Below are 22640 nucleotides of genomic sequence, written 5' to 3' on the forward strand. Positions count from 1 at the left end.
GGAGGTTGATCATCAGGAGTCAGATGTGAAGGAGGAGGTTGATCATCAGGAGTCAGATGTGAAGGAGGAGGTTGATCATCAGGAGTCAGATGTGAAGGAGGAGGTTGATCATCAGGAGTCAGATGTGAAGGAGGAGGTTGATCATCAGGAGTCAGATGTGAAGGAGGAGGTTGATCATCAGGAGTCAGATGTGAAGGAGGAGGTTGATCATCAGGAGTCAGATGTGAAGGAGGAGGTTGATCATCAGGGGTCAGATGTGAAGGAGGAGGTTGATCATCAGGAGTCAGATGTGAAGGAGGAGGTTGATCATCAGGAGTCAGATGTGAAGGAGGAGGTTGATCATCAGGAGTCAGATGTGAAGGAGGAGGTTGATCATCAGGAGTCAGATGTGAAGGCGGAGGTTGATCATCAGGAGTCAGATGTGAAGGAGGAGGTTGATCATCAGGAGTCAGATGTGAAGGAGGAGGTTGATCATCAGGAGTCAGATGTGAAGGAGGAGGTTGATCATCAGGAGTCAGATGTGAAGGAGGAGGTTGATCATCAGGAGTCAGATGTGAAGGAGGAGATTGATCATCAGGAGTCAGATGTGAAGGAGGAGGTTGATCATCAGGAGTCAGATGTGAAGGAGGAGGTTGACCATCAGGAGTCAGATGTGAAGGAGGAAGTTGATCATCAGGAGTCAGATGTGAAGGAGGAGGTTGATCATCAGGAGTCAGATGTGAAGGAGGAGGTTGATCATCAGGAGTCAGATGTGAAGGAGGAGGTTGATCATCAGGAGTCAGATGTGAAGGAGGAGGTTGATCATCAGGAGTCAGATGTGAAGGAGGAGGTTGATCATCAGTGAACCTCTAGGATTGTGGGCTGGGCTGGCGTTTCCACTTCCAGCTTGGTCATATATTTCGACACATTGAATGTTGATACTGTGAAACTATGTTATATATTTGTACCTCCTGTTTCATGAAGTGATGTCACTAAGTACTGCCCCTATATATATATTGCATTCGGAAAGCATTCAGACCCCTTCACTTTTTCCACATTTTGTTATGTTACAGCCTTATTCTAAAATTGATTCAATCATTTTTTCCCCCTCATCAATCTACACAATACCCAATAATGACATCACAATACCCAATAATGACATCACAATACACCATAATGACAAAGCAAAAACAGGTAAATAAATGAAAAAATTTGATTTTCTTTAAAAAACAAGGACATTTCTAAGTGACCCCAAACTTTTAATGGTAGTGTACATCTACATGATGTATTGTTACACCATGTAGGAGCAGTATAGACCTAGTCTGTTCATTATATACATCTACATGATGTATTGTTACACCATGTAGGAGCAGTATGGACCTAGTCTGTTCATTATATACATCTACATGATGTAATGTTACACCATGTAGGAGCAGTATAGACCTAGTCTGTTCATTATATACATCTACATGATGTATTGTTACACCATGTAGGAGCAGTATAGACCTAGTCTGTTCATTATATACATCTACATGATGTATTGTTACACCATGTAGGAGCAGTATGGACCTACAGTAGCTAGCTACTTATTTAGATTTAGTTTGACTTAATGAAACTGCCTCAAATGTGCTGTAGTAAACATTTTTTATCCGCACTAATCAATCAACACTTTATTGTCTTTGTATGTCTCAATATAATGGTATTATTTAATTAAATCCATTTACAATAATCTTTGTCTAAAAATAAAATATGATCCTCAACTGCGTTTCCCCCCCAGTCAGCAGACGGCGATGTGCGTCTTTCAGGCGACGCTGTCAGCGTGACGTATAATCTAGTGGACGGTTCTTCATAAACAGCTCGTCAACCACCTCGGTAGCTTGCTAGCCAACATAGCCGAAGGATTCAAGCTATTTATACGCTTTCGGTGTATATAAGCTACTGTGTGTTAGACACACTTCTGTCGTATCTACTTGTTAACCTATTTAATATAATATTACGTTATTTTGTATTAGTCAGCTATAGTAGCTGACTGGTTAAATTAGCACTAGCCTAGTCGCTAATGATAGCTAGCTAGCTAACATCCCCGAACATGAGCTCCCTAAACTTCTCCCCTCTTGTTAAAGAAGAGGAGGTCTGCTGGACGGAGAAAGAAGCTCTGGGGCTGAACATTGTCGTGAAAGAGGAGAAGGAAGAAGAGGATATCACAGTAAAACAAGAAGTAGAGGGTAAGGCTGTTACAGTGAAAGAAGAAGAGAAAGACGTTTCAGTGAAAGAAGAGGAAGAGGCGTTCAGAGTGAAAGAAGAGGATGAAGAGAAAGAGGAGGATGCAGTTTTTGGAGTGAAGAAGGAAGGGGAGATTACTGTCACATTGAAAGATGAAGAGGCGGAGATAGGAGATCTGATTAACACTAGTAAGTACCGCCATATTTTTTTTTAAAACTTTGGATAGTCGGAGTTGGCTCGTCAATACCTCTTCAACGGTGGGCCCAGGATGATGACTGATATGTCTAGAATCAGACGAAGTAGAGAACAAGCTACCCCTTGAAATCTCCGTTCCGTTTCCAAAAAGTGACTTAACATATATATTTGAGAAGGGTCTATCTGCTGACCGCAGACTGGGGGGCACTGCATGTAGTGATTTTCATGTAGTGATGTTTTACTACACACCGTGCCCCCCAGTAGTACCATGCGAGAGTTGGGTTGGCTACAACAAAGAGTATGGATGTCCTGACAAGATGTCTCTCCGCCCTAACAAGTGGAGTCGTTGTCCACAAAGCTTCACTGTGGGTTGTCTAGCTCCCGCCTATCCTTTCTTTGGATTGGTGGATTCATCTTATTATTGTAATCTATTGTTTATATTCTATGAGGGTTTTTGTCGTCAACCGCCTGTATTCAATGGAGAGAGATGCTAAGCTACTAACATGAATATGCACTGCCTGTATTCAATTGAGAGAGATGCTAAGCTATTAGCATGAATATGCATAGCGATCTGGAGACAACTCCTATAATGTTTTTGTCAAAGTTGTCGGTATGTCACGTGTCCACGTAACAACTTAAACATTAAGAAACTTCTGTTAGATCAAGTAAACCTCACGTAGCAAATAAGCCATTGATTTTGTTGTTGACCAAATTCGACACTTTCCACATTGGGTTGATAATTGTTTCCACTTGGATACAACCAACTGTAGCCTACTGGCATGACTTAGAGAGTTACAACCTACTGTAGCCTACTGGCATGACCTAGAGAGATACAACCTACAGTAGCCTACTGGCATGACCTAGAGAGATACAGCCTACTGTAACCTACTGGCATGACCTAGAGAGTTACAACCTACTGTAACCAACTGGCATGACCTAGAGAGATACAACCTACAGTAGCCTACTGGCATGACCTAGAGAGATACAACCTACTGTAACCTACTGGCATGACCTAGAGAGATACAACCTACTGTAACCTACTGGCATGACCTAGAGAGATACAACCTACTGTAACCTACTGGCATGACCTAGAGAGTTACAACCTACTGTAGCCTACTGGCATGTCCTAGAGAGATACAACCTACTGTAACCTACTGGCATGACCTAGAGAGTTACAACCTAGTGTAACCTACTGGCATGACCTAGAGAGATACAACCTACTGTAACCTACTGGCATGACCTAGAGAGTTACAACCTACTGAAGCCTACTGGCATGACCTAGAGAGATACAACCTACTGTAACCTACTGGCATGACCTAGAGAGATACAACCTACTGGCATGACCTAGAGAGTTACAACCTACTGGCATGACCTAGAGAGTTACAACCTACTGTAGCCTACTGGCATGACCTAGAGAGATACAACCTACTGTAACCTACTGGCATGACCTAGAGAGTTACAACCTACTGTAACCTACTGGCATGACCTAGAGAGTTACAACATACTGTAACCTACTGGCATGACCTAGAGAGATACAACCTACTGTAACCTACTGGCATGACCTAGAGAGATGCAACCTACTGTAGCCTACTGGCATGACCTAGAGAGATACAACCTACTGTAACCTACTGGCATGACCTAGAGAGATACAACCTACTGTAACCTACTGGCATGACCTGGAGAGATGCAACCTACTGTAGCCTACAGGCATGACCTAGAGAGATACAACCTACTGTAACCTACTAGCATGACCTAGAGAGATACAACCTACTGTAGCCTACTGGCATGACCTAGAGAGATACAACCTACTGTAACCTACTGGCATGACCTAGAGAGTTACAACCTACTGTAGCCTACTGGCATGACCTAGAGAGATACAACCTACTGTAACCTACTGGCATGACCTAGAGAGATACAACCTAATGTAACCTACTGGCATGACCTAGAGAGATACATCCTAATGTAACCTACTGGCATGACCTAGAGAGTTACAACCTACTGTAGCTACTGGCATGACCTAGAGAGTTACAACCTACTGTAGCCTACTGGCATGACCTAGAGAGATACAACCTACTGTAACCTACTGGCATGACCTAGAGAGATACAACCTACTGTATCCTACTGGCTTGACCTAGAGAGCTAAAGTTGTAAAATTCCTGGATTTTAAATGAATATTTTCTAGTAATAATGATAATTTCTATCTTCCTATCCATCTGTGGGTTCACTCTCTTTTGTCTTCCTCTCTACACCAATAATAGACAACTACTGTGGGATCCGCTGCGTCCGTGTGTGTGTTAACTATTAGAATGCTGTACTAGAATGCTTAAAAGGCCTCTAAAAATTTTAATATCGGTTATCGGTATCGTTTTTTGGGGTAAGGAAAATATTGGATATCGGTATTGGCCAAAAATGTAATATCGGTGCATCCCTTTATTCTGAAATGTTTCACAATACCCCATAATGGCATCACAATACCCCATAATGACATCACAATACCCCATAATGCCAACGCAAAAACAGGTTTAGGTTTTTTGCAAATGTATTGAAACTATTCCCCAGGATAACTAGTCTCAGAGTAATGTAAGATCCCAGGATAACTAGTCTCAGAGTAATGTAAGATCCCAGGATAACTAGTCTCAGAGTAATGTAAGATCCCAGGATAACTAGTCTCAGGGTAATGTAAGATCCCAGGATAACTAGTCTCAGAGTCATGTTAGATCCCAGGATAACTAGTCTCAGAGTAATGTAAGATCCCAGGATAACTAGTCTCAGAGTAAAGTAAGATGCTTGGAAAAAGAAGCTGAAAAGAATAACAGAACGGCACCATTAGAACTAAAATGTGTCCCTGGATGTCAGACCCCCAACCCTCCAAACTGTAAATAAATAATAAAATGTGTCTCCTTGGCAACATTAGAACCTCGGTACGTTTACTGTGTATGTCGAGACAAAGGAATGATGTAAACAAATAATCAAAAATATTTTTGTCAATGAGACAGTATATAAACAAAGGAATGACCAAACCCCCTTTGGTGACTGAATGCTTGTAAGGAAAACTACATGATCAAAACATTAGATCACATCAAATAAGCCTGAGTGGTTTCACCACCTCCCAGACTATACTGGATACTACAGTTATAACTACATAGTTATACAGGATACTACATAGTTATACAGGATACTACATAGTTATACAGGATACTACATAGTTATACAGGATACTACAGTTATACAGGATACTACAGTTATACAGGATACTACAGTTATAACTATACATAGTTATAGAGGATACTACAGTTATACATGATACTACAGTTATAACTATACATAGTTATACAGGATACTACAGTTATAACTATACATAGTTATACAGGATACTACAGTTATACAGGATACTACAGTTATAACTATACATAGTTATACAGGATACTACAGTTATACAGGATACTACAGTTATAACTATACATAGTTATACAGAATACTACAGTTATACAGAATACTACAGTTATACAGGATACTACAGTTATAACTATACATAGTTATACAGGATACTACAGTTATAACTTAACATAGTTATACAGGATACTACAGTTATAACTTAACATAGTTATACAGGATACTACAGTTATGACTTAACATAGTTATTCCAAAGGTGGGCTACTTACTATCCACTGTTTGCAAGCCACCGTTGCTGATCTATTTTATTTATTTATTTCACCTTTATTTAACCAGGTAGGCAAGTTGAGAACAAGTTCTCATTTAGAACTGTGACCTGGCCAAGATAAAGCAAAGCAGTTCGACACTTACAAAAACACAGAGTTACACATGGAGTGTAACAAACATACAGTCAATAATACAGTAGAAAAATAAGTCCAAGATAAAGCACAGAGAACTGTTCCTTTATTCAGGACATTTAGAATGATAACGCATTACAGGTTATTGTCCTGTTAGGACAGTTTTTTGTATTCAGATCTCTGAAATGCACACTAACTATGTAACATTTAGTGCCTCCTTATGTTACGCTGGGAAAACAGTTTTCATGGGCACAGAAATCCTAAATAATTTCAGAGTTTGCTTAATCAAATGGTTCTAACCTAGTCACCTTAACTTTATTGACAACACCCAAATGGATACTGTCATTAATGTGTTTCTTCAATAATTACACATCATTCTTAATACTGTAGCTGTTTAGTTAGTCACATGTTCAACTATCATCAGCTGATCCAGGAAATCATTTTCTGAATGCCAGTCACATGACAAACATCACGACATGCAACAACAACCAAAGTGCTTCTTCATTCATTACTCTGGTAAAGACAGTAATGCCGTGCTCCACGTTGGATCCAACATCCCTAACAAATTGATGTTTATAATGTGTTATTGTCTGCTTGATTTACTGTAGGGTCTTGTTAGTCTGTTTGGACACAGAGATACTTAGCTCATAATGTGTAGAGAACTGTTCCTTGATGGATAGGCTATTGTACAACACACAGAGCTATTTTCCTTTATTCAGGACATTTAGAATGACAACACATTACAGAGTAGCCTAGTGGGATTATTCACAAAATTATCTGGTGATCAGGTTATGAAATGTCATGACAAAGACATTTAAGTTTCGATGTTTCACCTGAAATATTAAATTATATATAGTCCTATGTTAGGTGAAGTTATGGGTCCTACAGTAGGTCTATGTTATTGTTAGGTGAAGTTATGGGTCCTACAGTAGGTCTATGTTGTTGTTAGGGGAAGTTATGGGTCCTACAGTAGGTCTATGTTATTGTTAGGTGAAGTTATAGGTCCTACAGTAGGTCTATGTTGTTGTTAGATGAAGTTATGGGTCCTACAGTAGGTCTATGTTATTGTTATGGGTCCTACAGTAGGTCTGTGTTGTTGTTAGGTGAAGTTATGGGTCCTACAGTAGGTCTATCTTGTTTTTAGGTGAAGTTATAGGTAATAGTAATGTGAAATGCACTCAAAAACAACCTGTAAATGGAGGTTATTTTTGTTATTATTATTTTTTTTTTGCTGTTTGCTGTTGAAGAATCATAATGGGTCGACCCCTACTATGTTATTGTTTGGTGAAGTTATGGGCCAATTTGTTAAGCACTTAGTGTACAAACCCTCATTGTCAGGCTGATGGAAAAGCTAGCTAAAGAGCATTTTACTGGTTGAAGTGTTTTTTAAGTATAAAGCAGTTGATATGCGACAATAACACAAACATATTAAGCAGGACATTCAAAACGAGCCTGACAATTATAATCCAATAGTAGTGTTAAATTCACTCATATTCAACCTGTAAATGGAGGCTATTATTGCTGTCAGCCTATGAGAACTCCCCTGAGTTTCCCCCCACGGTGGTGAATTAGTGAATAGACTCAGAGCTTAATGTGAGTTTCCTTGAGTAGCACTCCTGATCTTGCGCTGTAATATTCAGAATACATTGTGGAAAAACTAAAATCTTCACTCACCATTTTTGTTCCATGCAGATATACTACATCCTCATTAGCAGGGAGGAGTTTCTGCAATCAAATTGTGTGTGCATTGACCTCGTGCCGCAATTTTATCAAACACCGAAAAGGGCCTATATTGGAGACCAATAGTTGTCTGGCACACTGCTTAGGATTTCAACATCATGAATAACGTATTTCTAGTTCCCACTAATTTGAAAACAAGACAAAATATGACTTGTTACTAACTTGACTGTCTTAATTGTGAAATTTAACAGACGTACATTGTTGCACAACATCATGGGCATCACCTTTTACCTCAAATAAACAGTGGATTTCTGCTGTTTTTGGGCCTTTAACCGTCTGACTTTGTTGTTCACACAGGAGAGAGGCGTGACTATCATGGATCCTCTGGGGAGCCTCAAAAACATCCTGATGCTGACGAGGCAGAGAAGAGTCTCTCCAGATCACAACTCCTCCAGAAACACCAGCAGAGACCCACAGGGAAGAAATCTAACTGCTGCTCTGACTGTGGGAAAAGATTCAACTCTTCAGTAAAACTTAAAATACACCAGAGAACACACAAAGGAGAGAAATCTTTTAACTGTAATCAATGTGGGAAGAGTTTTACTACATCTGGCTCTCTGATTTTACACCAGAGAACACACACAGGAGAGAAACCTTATAGCTGTGATCAATGTGGGAAGAGTTTTACAACATCTAGCCAGCTGACTATACACCAGAGAATACACACAGGAGAGAAACCTTATAGCTGTGATCAATGTGGGAAGAGTTTTACCACATCTGGTCATCTGACTTTACACCAGAGAACACACACAGGAGAGAAACCTTATAGCTGTGGTCAATGTGGGAAGAGTTTTGGTCAAGCTAGCCAGCTGACAGTACACCAGAGAACACACACAGGAGAGAAATCTTATAGCTGTGGTCAATGTGGGAAGAGTTTTGGTCAATCTATCAATCTGAAAGTGCACCAGAGAAGACACATAGGAGAGAAACTCTATAGTTGTGATCATTGTGGGAAGAGTTTTGTTACATCTGACCAGCTGACAGTACACCAGAGAATACACACAGGAGAGAAACCTTATAGCTGTGATCAATGTGGGAAGAGTTTTACTACATCTGGCTCTCTGACTTTACACCAGAGAACACATACAGGAGAGAAACCTTATGGCTGTGGTCAATGTGGAAAGAGTTTTGGTCAATCTAGCCAGCTGACATTACACCAGAGAACACACACAGGAGAGAAACCTTTTAGCTGTGGTCAATGTGGAAAGAGTTTTTGTCAATCTAGCAATCTGACAGTGCACCAGAGAAGACACACAGGAGAGAAAGCCTATAGTTGTGATCAATGTGGGAAGAGTTTTGTTAAATCTGACCAGCTGACGGTACACCAGAGAATACACACAGGAGAGAAACCTTATAGCTGTGATCAATGTGGGAAGAGTTTTACTACATCTGGCTCTCTGACTGTACACCAGAGAATACACACAGGAGAGAAACCGTATAGCTGTGATCAATGTGGTAAGAGTTTTGGTCAATCTAGCCAGCTGACATTACACCAGGGAAAACACACAGGACAGGAACCTTATAGTTGTGGTCAATGTGGGAAGCGTTTTGGTCAATCTAGCCAGCTGACATTACACCAGAGAACACACACAGGAGAGAAATCTTGGAGCTGTGATCAATGTGGGAAGAGATACTCTAGTAAAAGATCTCTGAGCAAACATCAGAAAATACATGAAGGAGTTTTTTCATGATATCAATTAAATAATTAAATAATGTCACAATGTAGATTATTTTAACATTGTAGTAGGAGTTTTTTAATGAATGTCAATGTAGAACCCTAAATGTTTGCCCCATGTTCAATTGATTTTACCCTCAGGGAAAAAACCCAGGCTCTGAATTGAAAGAGTTACTATTTATGTGATTTAACAAAAAGTGACTAACAAAAAATAATTGTGTTACACTTACCACGTTGGTGACCCACTGGAATCAAAATGTAGCTAGCTGTTTACCACGTTGGTGACCCACTGGAATCACAATGTAGCTAGCTGTTTACCACGTTGGTGACCCACTGGAATCACAATGTAGCTAGCTGTCTACCACGTTGGTGACCCACTGGAATCACAATGTAGCTCGCTGTTTACCACATTGGTGACCCACTGTAATCACAGTGTAGCTAGCTGTTTACCACGTTGGTGACCCACTGGAATCACAATGTAGCTAGCTGTTTACCACGTTGGTGACCCACTGGAATCACAATGTAGCTAGCTGTTTACCACGTTGGTGACCCACTGAAATCAAAATGTAGCTAGCTGTTTACCACGTTGGTGACCCACTGGAATCACAATGTAGCTAGCTGTTTACCATGTTGGTGACTCACTGGAATCACAGTGAAACACTCCAAAATGTTTAGGTTTTCAATATATCCCAAACTGTTTCTGCATATTGGTTATTGATTTGGACACGTTAAAACTGTGTTTTGATATTGCACAATTCCCATTTAGCAAAATGTCATTCAAAAGACGTTGAATATATGTTCCGTTGTAGTTGAAGATGAAAGTTGAAAATATGTCTTTTCAGGTCGTTTTTTCAATGAAAAAAAATATTATCATAATAATATAAATTAGTCTATAATCAATTTTATTAACAATCTCACATCACTCCAGTATTTCTTGACAACATTCAAGTGCTAATTGTCTTTAGTCCACTACTGAAGAAGCATGACTCAAATCACCTCATATTTCAAACATTCAGCCTGACAAAAGATACATGTTTTATTATTCCATGCCTCACCATTAAGTTAATTATTGCCAATACATATTAACAAAGGGGTGAACATTTTGGTTTTGATATTTCATATTATGTAACATTTAGTAATCATAGTTATTCATGCAACCAACTTGACATTTTTGGGTACAATTATATTGACATTGTTACCCTGCTTTTATATCCAACAACATGCCTATCTAGTGAATCCTGACAAGAGAGAGAAGCTCCGCAGTTAGGTGGAAAGTTACTACGGATATCGCAGGAGTTTCCTCTTGAAATCAGACCTGTCCGTGCCAAGGACAACTTGGTTGCTGATTATCTCAAGGGTGGGCAGTCAAATAGATTTGTGTTTTGCATTTAGACAGGAGAGAAACCACAATTTATTTTGACACGTTTTTCCCGTGTTGGATATTAGTTTTTATCTCTTATTCTTTTCTGTATTTTTTTTTAGCTGCACTGTTGGGGGCTCGTAAGTAAGAGTTCCAGTGTTGTATCCGGCGCATGTGACTAATACAATTTGATTTGAGTTTTGTTTGGGCTCGTTCCAAGGGGACGAGAGTTCTAGAAGCTAGTGAGGAAAGAATGGAAATGGAAATGAAAAAGGAGAAAAAAATAATATGATTGTATATTATTATTTAGAAATGTTTTTTTCTTGTTTTTAATTGTTGACAGCCAGTAGACACCATGTTTATATTGTAGAAGGTGAAGCATTGTAGATTATGTGAAATGGAAGTTGTGGAGATACTCTGAATGATTGGCTATGAAAAGCCAACTGACATTTACTCCTGAGGTGCAGATCTGTTGCACGTTTGACAACCACTGTGATTATTATTATTTGACCCTGCTGGTCATTTATGAACATTTGAACATCTTGGCCATGTTCTGTTATAATCTCCACCCAGCACAGCCAGAAGAGGACTGGCCACCCCTCATAGCCTGGTTCCTCTCTAGGTTTCTTCCTAGGTTCTGGTCTTTCTAGGGAGTTTTTCCTAGCCACCGTGCTTCTACACCTGCATTGCTTGCTGTTTGGGGTTTTAGGCTGGGTTTCTGTACAGCACTCTGTGACATCAGCTGATGTAAGAAGGGCTTTATAAATACATGTGATTGATTGATTGTACAACTGAATGCATTCAACTGAAATGTGTCTTGGGCGCACTGATTGGTGTCACCTCGTTAGTCAGTATGTGTTACACCTGTGCTGGCTTGTCCATCACGTTAGTGGGAAGGTGTTTCACCTGAGCTGGTCCAGGTTCTATTTAAGAGTGTCTGACCCAGTACTCCAGTTGTCTTGACAAACTTAAGACAGGAAAGCAAACCAAAAAGGTGGAGAGTCAACACCTTTAGTTGCTCCACCTTTTTGGTTTGCTTCCTGTCTTTAAGTTTATTGTGGGTTTTTCTTTTGTTTTCCTCTTTTTGGGCAGATTTAGTGGGTCTCATGGTGGGTGTCTTTTCGGTCCCAGTTGTTGTTACTAGTCAACTTTCAGTGACACCCCCATAGTGTCTTTCAGAACCCCTCCTAAAACCCCACCTGTTTAGTTGTTGTCAGTGACTCTGTTAGTTCTAAAAAAAACAAGCTTATATTTTGGGTTGGATATAGCATCATATTGTTAATATTTTAATCAATGGCATTTCCTTTCATTTTCTTTCTTTCTTGCTCATTAGTCTTTCAGTTGTTTTTCTTCTGTTTTTTATCCTCTTATGTTTGTTGTGTATGTAACCGATGTGAAATGGCTAGCTAGTTAGCGGTAGTGCGCGCTAATAGCGTTTCAATTGGTGACGTCACTCGCTTTGAGACCTTGAAGTAGTGGTTCCCCTTGCTCTGCAAGGGCCGCGGCTTTTGTGGAGCGATGGGTAACGATGCTTCATGGGTGACTGTTGTTGATGTGTGCAGAGGGTCCCTGGTTCGCGCCCGGGGTGAGGGGACGGACTAAAGTTATACTGTTACATGTACTAAATATATCTGTTTAATTTTTTGTGTTTAATTTTCATAGTTTTTCCTGTGAAACCATTGTGTTGCATCCATGTCTGAAATGTGCTGTATAAATAAAGCTTGATTTGATTTGAAAACATTGCAAAACAAATTAACCCAATGACTGACCAATCAACAGACTCTTGGTCCATCTTAGTATGAAAAACAGCACGTAGCAGCATAGCCTTTATGTCATTATTATAGATGACGTCCCACACCGTAGCAGCATAGCCTTTATGTCATTATTATAGATGACATCCCACACCATAGCACGTAGCAGCATAGCCTTTATGTCATTATTATAGATGACATCCCACACCGTAGCAGCATAGCCTTTATGTCATTATTATAGATGACATCCCACACCGTAGCAGCATAGCCTTTATGTCATTATTATAGATGACATCCCACACTGTAGCAGCATAGCCTTTATGTCATTATTATAGATGACATCCCACACCGTAGCATGTAGCAGCATAGCCTTAATGTCATTTACCAAACCACTGGCCGTGTTTGAGAGCATCAAATCCATGCTGCATTGTGGGAAAAATGGTGACTGGCTGACTGATTTATAAATTATAATGAGTAGTTATTTATGATGTAAGGTGATTTGTAGATCAATCAGTCGCCTGCAATGTCGAACCAGCCCAATACCAAACCAATCAGGTGGTTGTTCGATGAAATGAATCTCCAGACGTCATTGATGACGTGCTGCTGATAAAGTGATACGGGCATCAACACAAAAAAAAAGTTTACTGCTTTCAATGCAGTGATTCAATTCAATTCAATGATACCTCCGGTATCAAACATAACATCCATATTGAAAAGTTGACAAAACAAAAAGGAGCAAGCAGGTTGATTTCCTCTGTCGTCTTGAGCCCACGGCAAGAACGCACCAGAGCCCACCGTGCTAACGGGTTCCCACTAGATAACACAACCACACAGTTAATGAAAAGCATGAGGTGACGCTTGAGCTAGATATCAACCTATCGAGCTAGTGTGACCTTCCTGGTCTCTCAAGTCAGTGAGTCAACACAGGAAGGAGCAATGGATGGATAGTTAATTTATTTCCAACGCTGCAATGATGGGACACACACAGTATGGATGAATGATCAGTAGTGACGGGATATAAATAGCACTCCCACAGCAATTCTACATTAATCTGCCCTTTAATATACTAACAAAAAAACAATTGAAATGTCTATCAAAGTTATTGTGATCGTATAGTGGATTCCTAATAATTTCTAATTTACTATAATAAATGAAGCAATTGTTTACATGTGTCTCATATTCACTACATCAGAATAAACTGTCATCCATTTTACTAACAAAATATATCAAATATACCTGAGAAATGACTCAAAGTCCACCTCTGGTGGCGAGGAAGTATAATACACCTAAACTAACAAAACCGGGCTAATAAACTGGCTGGTGTTCATGGGTTTATAGAACATGTACTTTATACATTTGTCATAAATGACCTGCATTGATGAGACACACAGTGTGGATGAATGATCAGTAGTCGACGGTAAAAATAACACTCCTAAAGAAGATGCATTTTCCAGTTAGATACCAACTTGAAAGAGGGAACTTTAGCATAAAACCCACATGGAAAACGGAGATTTGGCAAATAACATATAAAGAGAGGCTTATTTGACACCAAACCAACAACAGTAGTTACTAAAACATAAATTGCTAATGTATGATTTAAAAGGTGGATTTTATGATGTAATGTCAACTTTATATATTTCTATCCCGGGACTATTCAATTTTGAACTCACCCACAGCAATTCTCCATAAATCTGCTGTGGATTACCCGGAATCCCGAAATAAATTAATACATATGTGATAATTCAAAAACATAACTGGTTGTGTTTATAGGGAACCAGATCGTGAACACAACTAAGTTACTAAGTCTATAACCACACTGTATTGTTACACTGGTGAGTAAAAACTCATGCTTCCTACACTAACTTTTTGTCTGAACATTATAATATATATTTTACGTCACACTAGCGTCATTGTCTTAAAGTCGCACATCTTCATCGCAGTCAGAGGTTCAGACTGAGCGTTACCCACTCCAGTCAGCAGATGGCGGTGTGCGATTTTAAGGCAATGCTGTTAGTGTGACGTATAATCTAGTGGACGGAACGCAATGCTGTTAGTGTGACGTATAATCTAGTGGACGGAACGCTTCTTTCAGCAGCAGCAACATTTAGTCAGACACCTCCGTAGCTTCCTAGCCAAAATAGCCAAACCCATAAAGCTCTTTAGAAGATTTAGTGTATATTAGCCACTGTATTTTAAACCCTCTTCTGTCGTCTAGTTAGTAAGTTATCCTATTCCATTTCATATTTACGTTGTTGTAGTTATTATTCAGCTGGCGGGCTGGTTAAATTAGCATTAGCCTAGCTAGCTAACATCTCAGACCATGAGTTCACTAAATTACTCTCTTCCTGCTGAAGAAGAGACGGTCTGCTGGACGGAGAAAGAAGCTCTCATCAAAGAGGAGGAGGAAGAGAAGGATGTTACAATACAAAAACAAGTAGAGGGTGAGGCTGTTACAGGGAAAGAAGAGAAAGACGTTACAGTGAAAGAAGAGGCGTTCAGAGTGAAAGAGGAGGAGGGTGTTACAGTAAAAGATGAGGAGGTTTCAGTTTTTGAAGTGAAAGCGGAGGAGGGGGAGAATACGGTCAAATCAGAAGAAGAGGAGGAGGAAGAGGAGACTGTTACAATACAAAAACAAGTAGAGGGTGAGGTTGTTACCCTGAAAGAAGAAGAGAAAGACGTTTCAGTGAAAGAAGAGGAGGAGGGGGAGATTACGGTCTCATCGGAAGAAGAGGATGAGGAAACTGGATATCTGGGCCCGATTTCCCAAACGCAATTTAAGGCATCCAGTGGTTCTAAAGATGAACTTAGCCATAAGATGGTTTTGAGAAACCGGGCCGTGATTACCACTGGTAAGTACTGTCTTAAATACAGAGGTACAAACTCTGCAGTTGTTGAACTGATGTTTGGTGTTAAAGGGGAAATCTGCAATTGCTACATCCATATTTTGACTTTTAAATTATTTATTCATAGGCATTGATTCTTGGATAATATAACACATGCCTCATGAGCTTAGTTCAACTGTTGTACCCCATCAGAACCCAAAAGAAGCTTTTTTTACTCCAATGTTTAGAAACAATGTAAATCAACAGCCTCAACATGGTTAACTATAATGTTGATATCATGGATGGTCAGTCCTTTCATCCATAGGTCTGTCTATGAATTTGAGAGTAGTTAAATGTCTCCAGACCCATCATCATCTTATCAGCAAAACAGTGGTGGAATTACAGCTTTGTTATTGTTTCAACTTCAGATTGGTTGATTGATGTGTGGCTTTTTTAAAGGGACAACCTAGTATTTAAACAGCAACAAAATGGCTGCCCAGAGACTTGGTTTGGTAAACAGCTGAGGGATGGGGGCTGGAGAAATGTAACCACTCTCAAATTCATAGAGAAAGCCATTGTAGCAACCGTAACCCAACACCTAGCGACCTCGTCAAGAAGTTCAGACATCTTGGCGTAACAGTTATAAGGTGTTGGCTTGACAGTCGCTGGACCCAGGTTTGAGTTCAGCTCAGGGCAACCCCCTGAATTCACTACACTATGAATACAAGGACTGGCCATGCATGATGTCATAATGATAGTTTAACCAGATTTCTAGGTTATATATTATATTCTAGAATTCATCCATGATGTCATAGTGGTAGTTTAACCAGGTTTCTAGGATATATAGTATATTCTAGAATTCATCCATGATGTCATAATGATAGTTTAACCAGGTTTCTAGGATATATAGTATATTCCAGAATTCATCCATGATGCCATAATGATAGTTTAACCAGGTTTCTAGGCTATATAGTATATTCTAGAATTCATCCATGATGTCATAATGATAGTTTAACCAGGTTTCTAGGATATATAGTATATTCCAGAATTCATGCATGATGTCATAATGATAGTTTAACCAGGTTTCTATATAGTATATGCTAGAATCCGTCCATGATGTCATAATGATAGTTTAACCAGGTTTCTATATAGTATATGCTAGAATCCGTCCATGATGTCATAATGATAGTTTAACCAGGTTTCTAGGATATATAGTATATTCTAGAATTCATCCATCATGTCATAATGATCGTTTAACCAGGTTTCTAGGATATATAGTATATTCCAGAATTCATCCATGATGTCATAATGATAGTTTAACCAGGTTTCTAGGCTATATAGTATATTCTAGAATTGCCAGTGAAGATTTCCTGTAGGGTCAAATTGTTAGAGCTGTTGATAAGTCATTGTATAATATTCACCCAATTTATTTTCATGCCATTACATCAATACAGCCCATCCAGAAGAGAATAAACTCTTCCCGATCTACCTCCTCCTGCCGGCCTTCATACATTCTGACGTTGCTGGTAATCGGCTACACAAGCAGTGTGCAACCTACATTTGGAGTGCAAATGTATCTTACCATTTCTACTGATCTGGTGCCAGTTATGATTTTCATATGTTCATTTTACTGGAACAGTTTAATTTAATTTATAATAGTATCTCAAAATCATTGTCTGTGATTAATCTACATTCTATCTAAATGAAAATTATACAAATCTAAAAGTAACTTTTATTGCCATTGCCAACTATGTAAAAATAGCCTACAAATAAAAACATTGCAAATAAATGTCCTATAAATCGCATGGCCTGTCTAAAACGGACTTGAAACATTGTATAAAATATTCTGGGCCCTCAGTTTCCCGTGCCTGTGAGTTCTCGACCGACACAGCTGTAGGCTATTTGTGAAAGGGATAAGAAGTAATCAGGTGTTTTGACATTTCCACTGGATCAGAGCATTACGTTTTTCCCTTTTGTGCCGAGTGGTTATCGAAAGGGTGAGAGCTGGAAATATTTTACAAATACTTTGAGGAGTTATTCTCATTTGCAATTGATTTTGATTAGACTTTGTTTACTTGCTGTTTGAGGTGAAAAAACAATTTGCTTTGAGAAGCTCCACAACTCATTAGTGGTTCAGCGTTAAGACAATCAGAAATACTATCAGACATCCCCAAATGGGCACATTTATAGATCTACATTTGTGCTCAGGACAGGTAGACTAGTCCTACTTCTATATGTGTAACCAGGTAGACTAGTCCTCCTGCTATATGTGTAACCAGGTAGACTAGTCCTCCTGCTATATGTGTAACCAGGTAGACTAGTCCTACTTCTATATGTGTTGTCAGGTAGACTAGTCCTACTACTATATGTGTAATCAGGTAGACTAGTCCTACTTCTATATGTGTTGTCAGGTAGACTAGTCCTACTTCTATATGTGTAACCAGGTAGACTAGTTCTACTACTATATGAGTAATCAGGTGTGTGTCCTTACTCAACATTGACAGGAGTGTTTCCAACAAAAGACAATGAATAAATTTACAAAACTTTCGCATTTTGCAGGGTCAGGTCTGGGTGGTCTGCCAGGTGCCGTTTCATTTAGTATCCGTTTGAGTCGGCTTTGGGGAATGATTGTATTTCCCCATAGTATGTTGTACCTCAAGTTGACCGACTGAAAGGGAGCATAACCTTATGACTATAATTACTGTTCCCTGAAGGAGGGACACGAGGTACAACACCTGTTTGGCCCCGCCCCTTCCTGGGTCGGGGAAGAGCGATATTGAATTGAATATGACCTAAGGCTCGTATTTCTGTGTTTATTATAATTAAGTCTATGATTTGATATTTGATAGAGCAGTCTGACTGAGTGGTGGTAGGCAGCAGCAGGCTCGTAAGCATTCATTCAAACATTCATTCAAGCAGCAATTCCTGCGTTTGCCAGCAGCTCTTCGCAATGCTTGAAGCACAGCTCTGTTTATGACTTCAAGCCTATCAACTCCCAAGATTAGGCTGGCAATACCAAAGTGCCTATAAGAACATCCAATAGTCAAAGATATATGAAATACAAATGGTATAGAGGGAAATAGTTCTATAATTCCAATAATAACTACAACCTAAAACGTCTTATCTGGGAATATTGAAGACTAATGTTAAAAGGAACCACCAGCATTTAATATGTTCTCATGTTCTGAGCAAGGAACTTAAACGTTAGCTTTTTTACATGGCTCATATTGCACTTTTACTTTCTTCTCCAACACTTTGTTTTTGCATGATTTAAAACACATGGTACATGTTTCATTATTTATTTGAGACTAAATGGATTTTATTGATGTATTATATTATGTTAAAATAAGTGTTCATTCAGTATTGTTGTAATTGTCATTATTACAAATATATATATAAAATCGTCCGATTTTTATCAGCTTTTTTGGTCCTCCAATAATCGGTATCGGCGTGGAAAAATCATAATCGGTCGACCTCTAATTATGACATCATGGTCGACCTCTACTATGTTAGTGTTTGTTCAACACTTAGGGTACAAACCCTCATTGTCAGGCTAATAGAAAAGCTAGCCAAAGAGCATTTTACTGGTTGAAGTGTTTTTAAAATATAAAGCAGTTGATTTGCGACAATAACACAAACATATTAAGCAGGAGATTCAAACGAGCCTTACAATTATAATCCAAAGTAATGTGAAATGCACTCATAAACAACCTGTAAATGGAGGCTATATTTGCTGTCAGCCTATGAGAACTCCCCTGAGTTTCCCCCACGGTGGTGAATTAGTGACTAGACACAGAGCTTAATGTGAGTTTCCTTCAGTAGCACTCCTGATCTTGCGCTGTAATATTCAGAATACATTGTGGAAAACTAAAATCTTTGCTCACCATTTTTGTTCCAGGCAGATATACTACATCCATAACTAGTGGTTTCCTCATTAGCAGATATACTACATCCATAACTAGTGATTTCCTCATTAGCAGGGAGGTGTTTCTGCAATCAAATTGCGTCTGCATCGCCCTCGTGCTGCAATTTTAGCAAACACATAAAGGGGCCTTTTTCGGAGATCAAAGGTCGTCTGGCACACCTCTTAGGTTTGCCTGTCTTAAGACAATTGTAAAATAATTTAACAGACCTCTGGGCATCACCTTTTACCTCAAATAAACAGTGGATTTCTGCTGTTGTGGGCCTTGAACCATCTGTCTGACCTTGTTGTTCACACAGGAGAGAGATGTGACTATCGTGGATCCTCTGGGGAGCCTCGACAACATCATGAGGCAGAGAAAAGTCTCTCCAGATCAGACCTCCTCAAGAAACACCAGCAGAGATCCACAGGGAAGAAATCTCACTGCTGCTCTGACTGTGGGAAATGTTGCAAATCTTCATCAGAACTTAAAATACACCAGAGAACACACACAGGAGAGAAACCATATGGCTGTGCTCAATGTGGGAAGAGTTTTTCTACATCTAGCCATCTGACTGTACACCAGAGAACACACACAGGAGAGAAACCATATAGCTGTGATCAATGTGGGAAGAGTTTTGCTAAATCTAGCCATCTGACTACACACCAGAGAACACACACAGGAGAGAAACCATATAGCTGTGATCAATGTGGGAAGAGTTTTGCTAAATATAGCCATCTGACTGCACACCATAGAAAACACACAGGAGAGAAACCATATAGCTGTAATCAATGTGGGAAGAGTTTTTCTACTCCTGGCTATCTAACTATACACCAGAGAATACACACAGGAGAGAAACCATATAGCTGTAATCAATGTGGGAAGAGTTTTTCTACTCCTGGCTATCTAACTATACACCATAGAACACACACAGGAGAAAAACCATATAACTGTGATCAATGTGGGAAGAGTTTTACTTGGCCAAAAAGCCTGAATATACACAAGCGGACACACACAGGGGAAGAGATACTCTGATAAAAGATCTCTGATTAAACATCAAATACATGAAGGAATTGTTTCATGATATCAATTAAATAATGTCACAATGTAGAATGTTTTAACATTGTAGTAGGAGTATTTTAATGATGTCACAATGTAGAACCCTAAACGTTTGTCCCCTGTTCTATTGATTTCAACATGATATGGATATTAGACTCAGGGGGAAAATCCAGGCTCTGAATGGAAAGAGTACTATTTATGTGATTTATCAGAAAGTGACTAACACAAAAATAGCTGTGTTACACTTACCACATTGGTGACCCACTAGAATCAAAATACAACACTTCAAAATGTAACTTGCTGTTTTCTACAAGTTGTCCTCTAACCAGGGATGTACACATTATTCCCAGATTCCGTGTGGTTTTTGAGCTGTTAGTTTTAACAGGACGTGCAACCTCATCTCCCTTCTGTCACACAACTGATTTCAACATGATATCGATGAGTGATGACAAATAAGTGTTGTGTTCCTTTGTTTAGCGACCCCTACATTTAAATGCATCACTCCAAAATGTAGCTGACTGTCTTCTGCAGGTTGTCCTCTAATCAGTGAGGTAAAATATATCTCCCATTTCCATGTGTTTTTTTGTTGTGTTAGTTTCAACAGCACGTACAACCTGATTTCCCCCCTAATTAATATCAGTGATTTATTGCTACTTGTCAAAACAACAGCGTTTTTGGTGCTTGTGCAGTTAATAAGGAGCTTGTTTAAAAAATACAAGTAATGTGATTATTGTGGCAGTTTGTGTATATCGTACATTTTATGTTTAGGTTTTCAATATATCACAAACTGTTTCTGCATATTGGTTATTGATTTAGACACATTATAACTGTGTTTGGACATTGGCCCACTGTTCCTAGGCCGTCGTTGTTAAATAAAAAGTAGAGTTCTAGAATCTAGTGAGTTTTAGGATTCTATAGAAAGAAAAATGCTGCCATTTTAATATTTGAGAAATTAACCAATGATATTAGGCCACTCTTGGCCATGATTACAGACACCTGTGTGTCTTGACGCTATATATAAACGAGTCAACCCGCAGTGTCTGTGATTGTACCTTGATGAAGACAGCTTGCCTGTCAAAACGTTGGTAAATTAAATATTTTTGCATCTGAGCTAGTGTGCGGCTCTCCTTTATTTTTGAGGTTGGACTTAAGCAAGTATAGCTCGTTAGCACGTAGGACGCACTGATTGGTGTCACCTCGTTAGTCTGTATGTGTTACACCTGTGCTGGCTTGTCCATCTCGTTAGTGGGAAGGTGTTTCACCTGAGCTGGTCCAGGTTCTATTTAAGAGTGTCTGGCCCAGTGCTCCAGTTGTCTTGCTAGATGTGGAGAGTCAACACCTTTAGTTGCTCCACCTTTTTGGTTTGCTTCCTGTCTTTAAGTTTGGTGTGGGTTTTTCTTTTGTTTGCCTCTTCTTGGGCAGATTTAGTGGGTGTCATGGTGGGTGTCTTTTAGGTCCCAGTTGTTACCAGTCAATTTTCAATCGATGCCCCCGTAGTGTCTTTCAGAGCCCCTCCTAAAAAACAAGTTATGTTTTGGGTTGGATGTAGCATTATATTGTTAATATTTGAATCAATGGCATTTCCTTTGCAATGCTCATTAGTCTTTCAGTTGTTCTTCGTTTTTTTATCCTCAATATTTCTGTTTTTTTTCATTGTTTTTTTTCTGAGAAGCCATTGTGTTGCATCCATGTCTGAAATGTGCTTAGGTCCCAGTTGTTGTTACTAGTCAATTTACAGTGGACACCCTTATAGTGCCTTTCAGAACCCTCCTAAAAAACAAGCTAATATTTTGGGTTGGTTATTGCATCCAATAAATATTTTAATCAATGGAATTTCCTTAAAATGTTCATTATTCTTCTGTTTGTGTACTAACTTTTTGATTATTTTCATTGTCTTTTATTTGTTTTTTTCTTGTTCCTGTTCCATTCATGCCTGAAATGTGCTGTATAAATAAAGCTTGGTTTGATTTCAACAACATTTTATTTTTATTTCACCTTTATTTCACCAGGTGACCATGATGTCATAATGATAGTTTAACCAGGTGGCCATGATGTCATAATGATAGTTTAACCAGGTGACCATGATGTCATAATGATAGTTTAACCAGGTAGGCCATGATGTCATAATGATAGTTTAACCAGG

The 22640-nt window shown here is 39.1% G+C and overlaps 2 protein-coding genes across 3 annotated transcripts; both read left to right on the forward strand.

Annotated features, from left to right (window-relative positions):
- The first annotated feature begins 1831 nt into the window (after positions 1-1831).
- Positions 1832-11425, forward strand: LOC129850363 (zinc finger protein ZFP2-like). The gene is made up of 2 exons (XM_055916814.1): positions 1832-2390; positions 8226-11425. The coding sequence occupies exons 1-2, from the start codon at positions 2069-2071 to the stop codon at positions 9617-9619; spliced, it is 1716 nt and encodes a 571-aa protein (XP_055772789.1). The 5' UTR covers positions 1832-2068; the 3' UTR covers positions 9620-11425.
- Positions 11426-14686: 3261 nt separating this feature from the next.
- On the forward strand, positions 14687-22465 carry LOC129850362 (zinc finger protein 568-like). Of its 2 annotated transcripts, none has more exons than XM_055916812.1 (2): positions 14687-15563; positions 19758-22465. In XM_055916812.1, the coding sequence occupies exons 1-2, from the start codon at positions 15035-15037 to the stop codon at positions 20471-20473; spliced, it is 1245 nt and encodes a 414-aa protein (XP_055772787.1). In that variant the 5' UTR covers positions 14687-15034; the 3' UTR covers positions 20474-22465. The 2 variants fall into 2 exon arrangements, with proteins under 2 accessions (XP_055772787.1, XP_055772788.1); XM_055916813.1 differs by lacking the exon at positions 19758-22465 and adding an exon at positions 16991-17809 and having other exon boundaries at positions 14690-15563.
- Positions 22466-22640: the final 175 nt, after the last annotated feature.

Source organism: Salvelinus fontinalis, unplaced genomic scaffold (assembly GCF_029448725.1).
Source record: "Salvelinus fontinalis isolate EN_2023a unplaced genomic scaffold, ASM2944872v1 scaffold_1964, whole genome shotgun sequence".
NCBI classification, from domain to species: Eukaryota; Metazoa; Chordata; class Actinopteri; order Salmoniformes; family Salmonidae; genus Salvelinus; species Salvelinus fontinalis.